This window comes from Pan paniscus, chromosome 19 (assembly GCF_029289425.2).
Source record: "Pan paniscus chromosome 19, NHGRI_mPanPan1-v2.0_pri, whole genome shotgun sequence".
Classification (NCBI taxonomy): Eukaryota; Metazoa; Chordata; class Mammalia; order Primates; family Hominidae; genus Pan; species Pan paniscus.
Window position 1 is genome coordinate 72963495 of NC_073268.2, and position 13533 is coordinate 72977027.

The 13533-nt window shown below is 46.0% G+C and overlaps 1 protein-coding gene across 4 annotated transcripts in view; it reads right to left on the minus strand.

The window, feature by feature from the left end:
- Nucleotides 1-1417: 1417 nt before the first annotated feature.
- C19H17orf67 (chromosome 19 C17orf67 homolog) overlaps nucleotides 1418-13533 on the minus strand; it is a 43771-nt gene continuing 31655 nt past the window's right edge. For all 4 annotated transcript variants that reach the window (XM_008970605.3, XM_055102155.2, XM_063598778.1 and 1 more), the window contains exons 4-5: nucleotides 5085-5221; nucleotides 1418-1857 (exon numbers count right to left, since the gene is read on the minus strand). In XM_008970605.3, the coding sequence (XP_008968853.1) occupies nucleotides 5105-5221 (117 nt within the window). In that variant the 3' untranslated portion in view covers nucleotides 1418-1857; nucleotides 5085-5104. The remainder of the gene's footprint in view (nucleotides 1858-5084; nucleotides 5222-13533) is intronic.

Genomic DNA, 13533 nt, shown 5'->3' on the forward strand with positions numbered 1-13533 from the left:
TGTACTAAAAGTGAGAACCAGAACAGTTGTATGGGTTCTTGAAGTATGGTTTTGGCTGAGGGCATATCACTTTCACACCACTAGAACTCAGGGACCATCTGTACGGAGTTTGACCCAAAATGTTGGTATTGTTATTGAGAGATTCAGTGCCTTTATCCCTAGATGAACACACCTAATATAGTTTGGATCTATGTCCCTACCCAAATTGCATGTTGAAATTTAATCCCCAATGTTGGAAGTGGGGCCTGGTGGGAGCTAATTAGATCATGGGGGCAGTTTCTCATTAACGGTGTAGTACCATCCCCTTGGTACTGTTCTCACACTAGTGAGTGGGTTCTCACAAGATCTGGTTGTTTAAAAGTGTGTGGCATCTTCCCGCTTCTTCTCTTGCTCTTGCTCTGGCCATGTGACTGCTCCCACTTCACCTTTCACCATAATTGTAAGTTTCCTGAGGCCTCCCCAGAAGCCAAGCAGGTGCCATCATCATGCTTCCTGTACAGCCTGCAGAACTGTGAGCCAATTAAACCTCTTTTCTGTATAAATTACCCAGTCTTAGATATTTCTTTATAGGAATGCAATAATGAACTAATACACCACCCAACCTCCCTTGGGACAAGCCCTCCTCTGTAGCCCAGGGTGTGTGGGCATCCCTCCTTACCTTTTTTTGAGGATGCCAGATTCTTCTATCCCCAGAACCATTTGGCCCACCTTCCCTTGCCCTCCAAATTTCTGCTTTTCTTGGCCTCTAATTGTCCAATCTGATTCCAAGGCTGTGGGGCAGGTGAGGGCCTCCGGGATACAGGAACTACAACCCACTTTTCACAAGAAATGTTGCCTTTGCTAAAAGACCAGGGTGTAAAACTGGTATTAAGCAATGGCCCTAGTTCCAGAACTGGCCTTAGGCAAATAATCTCATATATATATATATGTATGTATATAAATATATACATAACCCTTGTGCAAAATTGCAGGGTGTTTGTATTTTCATTCATTCAAAGAACAGTAAGCTTTCTGATGCTGGATTTGCAAAGATAAACAAAACAGGGAAATCTCTGTTTCACTACTTACAGAGAAAGAAAGAGGCCAGGCGCAGTGGCTCACACCTGTAATCCCAGCACTTTGGGAGGCCAAGGCGGGTGGATCACCTGAGGTCAGGAGGTTGAGACCAGCCTGGTCAACATGGTGAAACCCCGTCTCTACTAAAAATACAAAAGTTAGCTGGGCATGGTGGTGTGCACCTGTAGTCCCAGCTACTCGGGAGGCTGAGGCAGGAGAATCACTTGAACCTGGGAGGCGGAGGTTGCAGTGAGCCAAGATCATGCCACTGTACTCCAGACTGAGTGACAGAGTGAGAGTCCATCTCAAAAAAACAAAAAGAGGGGGGAGAGAGAGAGAGAAAGGAAGAGACCACTAAAAGTAAATTTAATACCAATGTTTATTAGGGCAGAAAAGAAGAGGAAAAAAATAGAGGACAAAACAACTCAGCAACCCCAAGTGGTATGCTTCACTACTCTGAACAAGGATTCCCCAAATTCCTTAGGGCAGGCAGCCTGCCCCAACTCCTGGTCTGGGAGTTCCAGCTCCATCAACCCCAGGTAAGATTCTGGTTGTTCCCACTCTTGCAAACTGATGGGAAGATCTTTGGGAGGTGTCTATGCTTTAAGCTATTGGTTTTAGTGATTTATGCAGGTTAGTAAAATGAAGCAGTATATATATTTGCCATTTCCAAGGCAATCTTTGATATGCCCACAGTTCACGAGGTCTGAAGACATCCATTTCTGCAATTTAAAAACAAGTGAAAGAAGCAGCCTTGTCTTGTTTCGACATTATCCAGCTTGTTGTCTATTAAAATGCTTGCTGAAAAAGAACAAGAAAATAACATTAGGATAATGATAATGATTGTGGTGGTAGTGGTGGTGGTGGTGATAATGGTGTGGCAGTGATGGTGATGATGGTGATTGTGGTGATGGTAATAGTGATGATGGTTATGATGGTGGTGGTGGTGATAATGGTGATGTGGTGGTGGTGGTGATGGTGCTGATGGTGCTGATGGTGGAGATGGTGATGATGGGGTTGATGGTGATGATGGTGGCAGTGGTGACGATGATGATGGTGGTGATGGTGATGATGGTGATGATGGGGGTGATGGTGGTGAGAGTGGTGGTGGGGGTGGTAGTGGTGGAGATGGAGGTAGTGGTGATGGTGATGATGGTAGTGATGGTGGTGGTGATGGTGGTGGTGGTGGTGACAGTGATGATGATGGTGAGAGTGGTGGTGGTGGTGGTCATGGTGGTGGTGGTGGTGATGGTAATGATGGGGGTGATGGTGGTGGTGGTGATGGTGGAGATGGTGATGGTGGTGATGGTGGTGGTGGTTGTGGTGGTGGTGGTGGTGATGGTGATGATGGTGGTGATGGTGGTGATAGTGATGATGGTGGTGATGGTGGTGGTGATGGTGATGATGGTGGTGGTGATGGTGATGATGGTGGTGATGGTGGTGGTGATGGTGATGGTGGTGATGGTGGTGGTGGTGATGGTGATGATGGTGGTGATGGTGGTGATGATGGTGGTGGTGGTGGTGGTGGTGGTGATGGTGGTGGTGGTGATAGTGGTGGTGGTGGTGGTGATGGTGGTGGTGATGGTGGTGGTGGTGATGGTGATGATGGTGGTGATGGTGGTGGTGATGGTGGTGGTGGTGATGGTGGTGATGGTGATGGTGGTGATGGTGGTGGTGATGGTGATGGTGGTGGTGGTGGTGGTGATGGTGATGATGGTGGTGATGGTGATGATGGTGGTGATGGTGGTGATGGTGGTGATGGCGATGGTGGTGGTGGTGGTGGTGGCAATGGTGGTGGTGGTGGTGATGGTGGTGGTGGTGATGGTGATGATGGTGGTGATGGTGGTGGTGATGATGGTGATGGTGGTGGTGATGGTGATGATGGTGGTGATGGTGGTGGTGATAGTGGTGAGGGTAATGGTGATGATGGTGGTGATGGTGGTGATGGTGATGGTGACAGTGATGGTGATGATGTTGGTGGTGGTGATTGTGATGATGATGATGAAGAACAAGAAGGAGGAGGAGGAGAGGGGAAAAGGAGGAGACTAAGGAAGAGGAAGAGTAGACCAAGGAAGAACAAATACCATCCAGCTATCATTTTCTGAGCACTTCCTTTGTGTGCCAGGGCAACACTAACTATTTTCCAGGCATTGACTTTTTTAATCCTAGAATCATAAGGAAGGAGCCATTACCATCCTCATTTTACAAATGAGGAAACTATTCAATTAGGCATTTTTTTCTAAGGTTATTCAGCCAGTGACTGGAGGACTCATTATCTGAAGGCTGTCTGACTCCCAATTCCAAGTTAACACATTTCTCCAGCCACCGCTTCCTTGTCTTTATATAAGTGGGAGCTGCCTGGAGTGAGGCCTCTGCGGAACCCTGTGTTTGCAGGAGCTAGGCACCCAAGCTCACCAGCAGTGCCTGTCCTACCAAGAATCAGAGGCCTCAGTCACCCTTGGAGGGTACTACTGTGGGGCTGAACCCAGAAACCTCTCCTTTAACTTCAACTGCACAACAGTAATAAGTGCTTTTATTTTTAGAGTCACTTACTATGCACCAGGCTCTCTAGACATCATTATTACCCCAACTTACAGAGGCAGAAGCAAAGAGTCAGTGAGGTTAGGCAACTTGCCCAAGGGCACAGAGCTGGAAATCAGAAAGTCAAACTCAGCTCTGGCCAGTTCCAGAGCCTAAGCATCCAATTACTCCACAGTGCTGTTTTCTGGAAGAAGCCAAGTGAGGGCTTCCAGTGCTAAAAGACAAAGGCCCTTGGTGCAGGGGAGGCCAGCACCCTGGGAGCTGGGAGCCAAGCCCAGACACACCAGAACCCTGACCTAGAATAGAGCTCCAGCAGCTGGAAGAATTAGAAGGGGGACGTAGCCCATCCCTACCCCTCAAAAGCAGAACTTCTATTCCACTGCCAGCAGGTGATCCTCTCACTATCTGTGAAAGCTCCCTCAGAGTGATTTCATGCCCACACACACACAGGACTGTGCAACACGGTCCACATAAAGCATGCAGATTTACGGTGGTCAGAAGCCTAGCATACCAACCACTGCTTAGCCTGAGTTAGTAGCTTAATCATGCTCAATTAGCTCCTCTTTAAAATGGGGTTAAAGTGCATGCCCTGCAATGACACCAGGGTATTAAGAGGATCATGTGAGGCAATTTATGTTACATTATAAAGAGTGATTAATAGGAGTGTCCCTGTGTCAATTCACAGTAGCACAAAATAAACAACAAAGGTATAAGATTTCTCTTAACCACAAAGATAAACTACCTGATTATATCTTGTCCTGCTTGGTCCACAAAACTTACAGAGGAGAAATGAAATTCACTGGGCTTACCCTCTGAAGGAATTTTGCTACCTTATCTAACAGGATTTGGAAAAGGGGGAAGATGATGAGGACAGACAGGGAGAAGCAAACAGCCTCATCTAGGCACAGAGGTACAGAGTTGGGGGCATGCAGGGTGTAGGGGGAAAGCTGGGCAATACCCTGCTGGTGGGCTGAAAACAGAAGCCCCAGGGAAAGGGAAAGACAGAGGGTGGGCTGGGTAGATTGGCAGCCTTGAAGGCTGCAGGAAGGCAGTGGGGAACAGGAGTGAGATCTGGGAAAGAAGTTGTTGATCCTGATGACAGTGGTGATGATCATGGTAGATGTCACAGGTTGACTCCACGAATGCTGAGCCCACCTGAACAGACCCAAGTCTCAACAAAACACACTTCTCCACATTTGGGGTCCAGAGAGAGCTTTTCTGCGTGGCAAATAGGGTCACGTCCCTCCCCATTTGGGATCACTTTGTGATTCAATAAAAGTTGGGCTCCCCCGTTTGTCCCCCAGTGCTCCTCTCAACCTGGCTCCCCACTATGTCTCCTGCCTCACTCTTGCCACCCCCATTCCAAAATCATAACCAGCTAACCAGCTGGCCCCCCTGAGGCATGGTCCGGAAAGTCTCCCAGCCCATGCCATGCTGTCCCCCACCACTCCCTCAGACAGAGGTCTGGGAGAGAGAAGGAGACGTACCGAGGCTGGTCCTGATCCCCTTACACAGGATGAACCCTGTTCCTGTCACAGTGGGGTTTGCAGTGAGGGTTCAGCCAGTGCTCCAGGAACTGCTCCTCAGCGCGAAGCTCCAGGGCGAGCAGGTGGCGCATGTATTCCTGTCAAAACAAACCACACTGAAGAAGGCTTCATCCACAGTGACAGCCAAGGGGTCAACATGCGTGGTGTGGCTCTGGCTCCCTAGACAGGGCAGGATGGGAGGACAGGCAGGGAGAAGAAATCAACGGCCACACCCATGCCTCTCTGTAGGGAAGACCAGTCAGACTGACCCACCCAGTGGGCAAAATAAAGAAGTCTGACAATACTAAGTGCTGAGCGGGTGGATTTCCATGAAAACATGGGACAACCACTTCAGAAAACATCTGATTGCCTGCAATCTAGAAATTTCACTCCTACTTTATACCCTAGTGCAGTGGACTTCAAACTTTATCAGATATCAGAGTCACCTGGAGAGCTTATTACAACACAGATTGCTGGGCCTATCCTACAGTTTCTGACTCAGTGGGTCTTGGGTGGGACTTGAGAAGTTGCATTTCTAACAAGTTCCTAGCTAATAGTTATATTGCTAGTTGCTCTGAGAACAAGAGAAACTCTTATATCAGGAAAGGCATATAAAAATGTTTATAGCAGCAATAAATTTGTCATAGAAAAACACTGGAAACATGCCAAATAGCCACTTACAGGAGAATGAATCAATAAATTATGGTAGGGTTATGCCATGGACTATTATACAGCAGAGAACATAAATTATACTGTAGCTATATACAACAACATAGATGGGTCTTAGAAATAGCATACTGAGTGAAAAGTCCAAGTAACTACATTTATAGTGTGACACTATTTTTATAAAGTTCAAATATGCGTAACTAAATCATGTAATATATTACTTACGGCTATATGCATTTCTGATAAAATCATCTTTTTTAAAAGACAAGGGATAAGCAGAAGAAAGCTAGGGTTGCTATGCTAATATCAAACAAAAAGACTTTAAAATATAAAAATGTTACTAGAAATAGAGAAGCATTTTTTAAAAATAGTCTGGCAGTTCTTTACAATATTAAACCTAGAATTACCATTCGTACTCCTGGCTAGCAACTGTACTTGTAGGTATATACCCAAGAGAAACAAAAATGGATGTCCACACAAAAACTTGTATACAGATGTTCGCACCAACATCATTTGTCACAGCCAAAAACCAGAAGCAACCCAAATGTCCACCAATAAATGAGTGGATAAATAAAATGTGCTACTTCCATATAATGGAATATTATTTGGCAATTAAAATGAATGAAGCAGTGATCCCTGCTACAACATGGATGAACCTTGAGAACATTATGCTAAGTGACAGAAGCCACTTAGGACACTTAGGTCACAAAGGACCACACGGTGTATGATTCTGTTCATATGAAAGGTGGCCAGCCCCATACATTAATCTGTCCACAACAGAAAGCAGCTCCTTGCCCTGACCAGTCCTGCCCCTTACTGTGGCCAGCATCTCCATCTACTCAGGAACCCGCTCCAGAACACCAACTCTCATTGCCTCACTCACCCTCAAACTCAACATAAGACTGAGCATCGGGACGTTGAGGCTATCTCCGGAATAGTTCTCAGATGCCCTCCCTCGTCTCTGCCACTTCCCTAGGTCAGGTCTTCACCATTGTCCACCAAGGCTGCCGCAGACTCCTCACCCCTCTCTCTGTCCCACCCCTCTGTGTTGCATTCCTCCCACCCCATGCCTCCTCCCTCCCCCATCCCTGCTCCACTCTGACAGAGTGACCCAAAAGGGTCAAAGGTGGCCCACCAGGGCCACCTTCCTCCTCGAAGCCTTCACCAGTGCTGTCTACCTGCAAGGAGTCAGCATCTGCCTCTACCCACGGGTTTTGTCTGTGGCTCTGGATAATGTACTTGCAAGCCAGCAGATGAGTGCAGCTTTGGGTAGGATTCCCCTCCTTCCCCCACTCCTCCCAACAGCAGGGAGTGGCCCTGCCCTCCCACCTTGGTCTACAATGGTCATTGACAGCCTTTGTTAATCTCTATGCTTCTCAAAAACACAATTTCTCCCTGAAATGGTTGCCTGAAGAGACTTTAATGAAGGGAACATTCATAGCCATGTGAGTAGGGTTAAGGGAACTATCAAAGAATATTCTAGCACCCAGGGACTAGCAATAGAGGAAAGTCATGACCATGTCTAAGTTTGCAGGGCCAAGGGTGGAGAACCCTTAGAGGAGCCATTAGGCCTGGGGCCAGGTGGGTGGGGCTGCTGTGGTCTTGGGGGCACAGCACAACCTTTGCAAGGCAAGGAGGGAACAGGGAACAAACAGCCCATCCTCTCCCTCCTCTTACCCTCAATATCCTGCAGGGCCCAATCAGAAGCCAGCCGGCCAGGGAACCAGGGGATTCAGTCTGCAGGAGTCAGTCTCCTTGAGCACAGAGTGGGGCACAGCAGGGTGGAGAATGGACTGGGGTCAGGGCAGAGAAAAACTGCGTCCATACCAGGATGATGAGGAGTGGCAGGTATGCTACCACCAGAGAAGGGAGCAGACAGCACAAATAACAGAGGGCCATGATAGGGCCTCTCTGCAACCTGCAGCTCATCAGCCTCTGAACACACCCATCCTTTGCATGACATTTTTGTCTTTGCATCTCCTCTCTCAGTTTGCTCATGCTCTGCCCTTTATCAACAGGAAGGTCACTTCCAGCCTTTAGGGCTGGCCTTCTCCTCCAAATGCGCCTTGGTCTTCCCCGAAGCCAGTTCAGGCTGTGAATTTTCTGTATATTGGTTACTCATGGCATTATGTCCTATAAGTGATGCATAAAACAGAAAAATGATAAAACAACAGGACCTCTCTTAAATAAAAGAATAAAATGTGATTTCTCTTGTCTTAGTCAGTTATAAGCTCTCCTCCTTCCCTCTCCATCTTCTGGTGCAATCTCTGGCCTACAGGTACTGCCTACCATACTGAAGGTGGTTCATCATATCTCTCTTCATGGCACCACATTGCTAGTTAAGCAAGAAGCTTCAGTGCACTCCTCTTCCTTGCCCTCCCACCATCTAAGCAGCCTAACTCCTGTGAATGCTCCTGAATCCCTTCTACCCAGCCCGACTGCCTCTGCCCAGCTTAGGCCCCAGCCCAGGCCCCAGCCCTGGGGCTAGACCCCTGCCACAACCTCTGCAGGCTCTTACTACCCCTTGTCCTACCTTCTTCTTCTTGTGGGGTTTTTTTATTGTTTTATTTTGTTTTCTTAATAGGCATTATTGTTTACAGCAGTTTTAGGTTCACAGCAAAATTGAGCAGAAATATAGCATTCCCATATATCCCCTGTCTTCACACAGGCACAGCCTCCCCCACTACCAACATCCCCCACCAGCATGGGATATTTTTTACAGTTGATGCACCTGCATTGACACAGCATCATCACCAGTCCATAGTTGATATTAGGGCTCACTCTTGGTATTACACAAACGCATGGCAGTCGGGCATCATGGCTCACATCTGTAATCCCAGCAATTTGGGAGGCTGAGGTGGGCAGATCGCTCAAGCTCTGGAGTTCGAGACCAGCCTGGGCGACGTGGTGAAATCCTGTCTCTACCAAAAATACAAAAAAAAATTAGCTAGATGTGGTGGTGCATGCCTGTAGTCCCAGCTACTCAGGAAGCTGAGGTGAGAGGATCTCTTGAGCCCAGGAGGTAGAGGTTGCAGTGAGCTGAGATCGCACCATGGCACTCCAGCCCTCGGAGACAGTACGAGCCTTTGTCTCAAAAAAAATAAATAAACACAAATAAAAATAAAAGCATGGCACCAACATCTCCTTCTGATGAGGGCCTCAGGAAGTTTCCACTCATGGCAGAAGGTGAAGGGGAGCTGATATACACAGATCACATGGTGAGACAGGAGGCAAGAAAGAGAGAAGGTGCCAGGCTCTTTGCAGAAATCCGTTCTCATGGGAACTAAGAGTGAAAACTCCCTCATTACCGCTATTCATGAGGGATCCACCTCCATGACCCAAACACCTCCCATAAGGCCTCACCTCCAACACTGGGGATCAAATTTCAACATGAGACTTGATGGGGCCGAACAAACCACACACAAACCCTAGCACTACCATTGCAATATCACACGGAACAGTTTCACTGCCCTAAAAATCCGCTTTGCTCTGCCTGCTCATCTGCCTAACCCCTGGCAACCACTGATCTTTATACTGTCTCTATAGTTTTGCCTTTCCCAGAATGTCATATAGTTAGAATCACAGAACATGTAATTGAATTTTCAGATTGGTTTCTTTTCTTTAGTACTATGCATTTAAGTTTAACTCCATGTCTTTCCGTGGCTTGATAGCTCATTTTGTTTTAGGGTTGAATAATATTCCATTGTCTGCATGTATCATAGTTTATTTATTCATTCACCTGGACATCTTGGTTGCTTCCAAGTTGGAGTAATTATGAATAAAATTGCTACAAACATCTGGGTGCAGGTTTTGTGTGGATGTAAGTTTTCAACTCCTTTGGGTAAACACCAGGGAGTGTGATTATTGAATCGTATGTTAAGAGTAGGTCTGGTTTTGTAAGAAACTGCCAAACTGTCTTCCAAAGTAGCTGCACCATTTTGCATTTCCACCAGCAATGAGTGAGAGTTCTGTTGCTTCACATCCTCACCAGCATTTGGTGTTGTCCATGTTCCAGATTTTGGCCATTCTAATAGGTGTATAGTGGCATCTCGTTGTTTTAAGTTGCATTTCCCTAATGATGTACGATGTTTCACATGCTTACTTGCCATCTGTATATCTTCTTCAGTAGATGTCTATTCAAGTCTTTTGTCAGAATGGGTTTTTAAAATATAAAGAACAAAAATAGCTTTACTGGTTTTTATTTTTATCACAACAGTGATACATATTACTTTCTTAAAGTCATGTAAAAAAAAAAAAGAAAGTTATAAAGAAGAGGTTGAAAAATCCCTCTTGATTTTTCTGTATCCTGTTCCAAACTAATTTTTTTTTTTTTTTTTTTTTTGAGACAGAGTCTCGCTCTGTCGCCCAGGCTGGAGTGCAGTGGCGCCATCGCGGCTCACTGCAAGCTCCGCTTCCCGGGTTCACGCCATTCTCCTGCCTCAGCCTCCCGAGTAGCTGGAACTACAGGCGCCCGCCACCACACCCGGCTAATTTTTTGAATTTTTAGTAGAGACGGGGTTTCACCGTGTTAGCCAGGATGGTCTCAATCTCCTGACCTCGTGATCCACCCGCCTTAGCCTCCCAAAGTGCTGGGATTACAGGCGTGAGCCACTGCGCCCGGCAGCAAAGTGATATATTTTTTTAATTTACCCACGTTGCTTCTTCACTTAAAATGCCTGCATGCCTCCCACTGGTCTCAGGAGAAAGTTCTGATTCCTTAATATGGCTAAGGTCTTTCCATGACCCAGCTATACCCATCTCCTGAGCCTCTTCTCTCACCATCAATACACTTGAGCTTTGTTCTCCATCTTTCCCTGAACAGGCCATGCTTGCTGTTCTTTCTAAGGCTTCCAAAGCACCTGTTGTTTGCTCTGCCTAGAACACCCCTGTACCTTCTTATTTTCCCGTCTCACTCTTACCTGACTTTTCAGGCCTCAGCTTAGATGTTACTTCCTCTAGGAAGCCTTCTCAGATTCCCTGTGATCCCACTTCTCTGGGTCTCCAAAGCTCCATAGACTTTTCCCAGCATAGCCCTCCCTGGTCATTCTGTGTGGCAGTGAGCTCTCCCTGAGAGTGGGGACTTCATTGGCTTGCCTCATACTGTTTAGTGGAGGTCGTAGGTGGGTTGGCTCATACATTGGTATCAAAATTGGATGTTCCAGCTGGGCGTGGTGGTGCACACTTGTAGTCCTTGCTACTCAGGAGGCTAAGGCGAGAGAATTACTTAAGCCCAGGAGTTTGAGGCTTCAGTGAGCTATGATCGTGCCACCGCACTCCAGCGCAGGCAACATGGTGAGGCTCAAACAAAACTCAAAACAAAAACAAAAAACTTGATGTTCTTTTATGTTCCCTCCAAAAGAGAATGGATAGAGATGGGAATGATTTTTAACTTGGAGTGTGTTTTTTATATTGCCCTGAAGGAAATGTTGGTGCTGTAATTATAGGATGTGAACCATTACAAAGTATGCATAGAACAGGTCCATACAAACAGCAGGCCAATAATCAGAGAAGTGGCATTTCACCTTAGGAAAGAGTAGACATACTCAGTCATATTTGTGATGTGATTAAATTGTTTTTGGCATGTATCAATATCATAAAAACTCTAAATCATGGAAACCTTCCTATGGCATTAAGAAGGCTTTAACAAAGGGTCAGGTCCACTTTAGAACTCTAAGTTTTTAAGTTTTTAGAACACCCTCTAGGAACTCTGCATTCTACATCAAATGTACTCATTTAAAAAGAAAAAGAATGTGCAAAGGAAGGAATTATGAAGTGTCCAATTTTTCTGATTTTTTTTTCTTTCCCCCAGGACCCATGCAGTTTGGATTTGTTTTGGTTATGGTTGTTGTTTTCATTTAACTCATCAAAATACACTCAGTGTTCTGGCAGGGAGTCTCTGGGTCAGCTGGGGTAGAGGGCAGATGGTGAGAGGGCTCCTTGTGGGATCCAACAATGATTCCCTGGCTGCTTTCTGAACATGTTTGCGGATTTTGGGCTGAGTTCCTTCCCTATCCAGGGAGTCTTTGGCCAGAAGAATAGTAATTGGGAGGAACAGGAAGGCCGTGTGCAGTCTTGTAAATAAGGAACAACAAGTTCCCAGCATATAACTTTACTTGTTCAACTATTCTGTGGAAGCAGCACACTGAAGGAACCCCTGCTGCCTGCTTCTTGCTGGCCTGTTTGCCAGACAGGGAGGAATAGAGGCTAAGAGTCTGAGTCTCCTTCAAACCTGGACCCTGTCATTATTGCTTTACCTCTCCAGCCTCAGTTTGTTCATCTGCAAGATGGGGATTGCACTAGCACTTGCTTCCTTAAGTTAGTTAACTTGCTTCCTTGGGTTAGATACTAAATGAAATGGTGCAAATAAAGTTTTGTGCCAAATAAGTAGCCTGCATTTGTCCCTCCAGATCCTTTCTGTCTCCCTTTTCGCCTGGCCGTGGGACCCAGATTAATTGTCGCCGTAGACTCCCTTGGCCTGTGGCTTCTGGTTAAGTTTCATCAGTGGGAGACACCAGAACGGATTAGAAGGTAGGAGGAGGGAGAGGCCAGGGTATTCAATCCCCTAGTTCCTCACCAAGGAGTCACAGCCACACCATGCATAAATACAATCTCAAAAGAAATCATTTCAGCTTGAATGTCATCTTTTTAAAGAATTTCTACAGTTCACCTCAGCAATTGGCTGCATCCCTCTCCTGAAGGCCACAGCTCCTAGGAGGCTGTCCTCTCCAGCTCTGGGAACCGTCTGCCTCCCTTACCCCTTTATGGTCTAGAGGTTGTTAAACCTGATCTTTTATTATTTCTTGTTGGTTTGCCTTAATCCTGCCCACGCCTTTGTAAAAAGTCTCTTTATTAAACACTCTTCAGGTACCCAGTCTCCTGCTGGGATCCCAATACTACAGGGCCTTGGCACATGATTCTTGGCACATAGTAAGAATGCATTAAATGCTAGCTGTTAACTTTGGCTACTATTAGATAACAAAGATCTGAGTACACATCAAGATTGTGAAGGAGAGCATCTTTCCCAGGAACTGGTACACAGGAAACTTTCCGTAAAGGCTTGTTGAAGAAAAGACTACAGCATCATTCTTCAAAGCGTGAGCTGTGCTCCCCTCAGAGGCCCATAAGGCCAAACTATTTTTAGAATAATACTCAGACATTATTTGTCTTCTTGCTGTATTGGCATTTTCACTGATGTGCCAAGGCAGTGGTAGGTAAAATGACTGGCGCCTTAGCAGGAATCCAGGCAGTGGTACCCAATTCTATTAGCGGTCATCATATCCTTCCCCACCACGCACTTACAGTACGAAAATAAAAATAAAACATTCTTAAAATGCCAGTTGCCCTGAAGAATGCCCTGGTGAAACAGTATAGAGCGACCCAAAAGGGCATATGCAGGCAGTACTTCTGCTGTATGACAAAGTGCAATGGTTTTCACAAGGAAAAGCATGTGTGCAATTGCTGGTGTTGAACTGGCTATGCATGTTTTATGTGCATGTTGGGCAGATATCTTGACAATGAATGAAGTGAGCCTGTCACCTCAAGAAAAACAATTTACAGTATTTATTGAATAGAACTTCCCAGAGGAAACCAGATTTTGGAAAACTTGCATCTGCTACAGAAGGCTGGCAACTTCCCAATACTTAAAGACTTTTATAATGAGATCACTGGTGATATTAATGAATGTCACTACTGATACACAGTACCTTTTATAATTATATACTCATTTGCATCTTTACTCATTTAA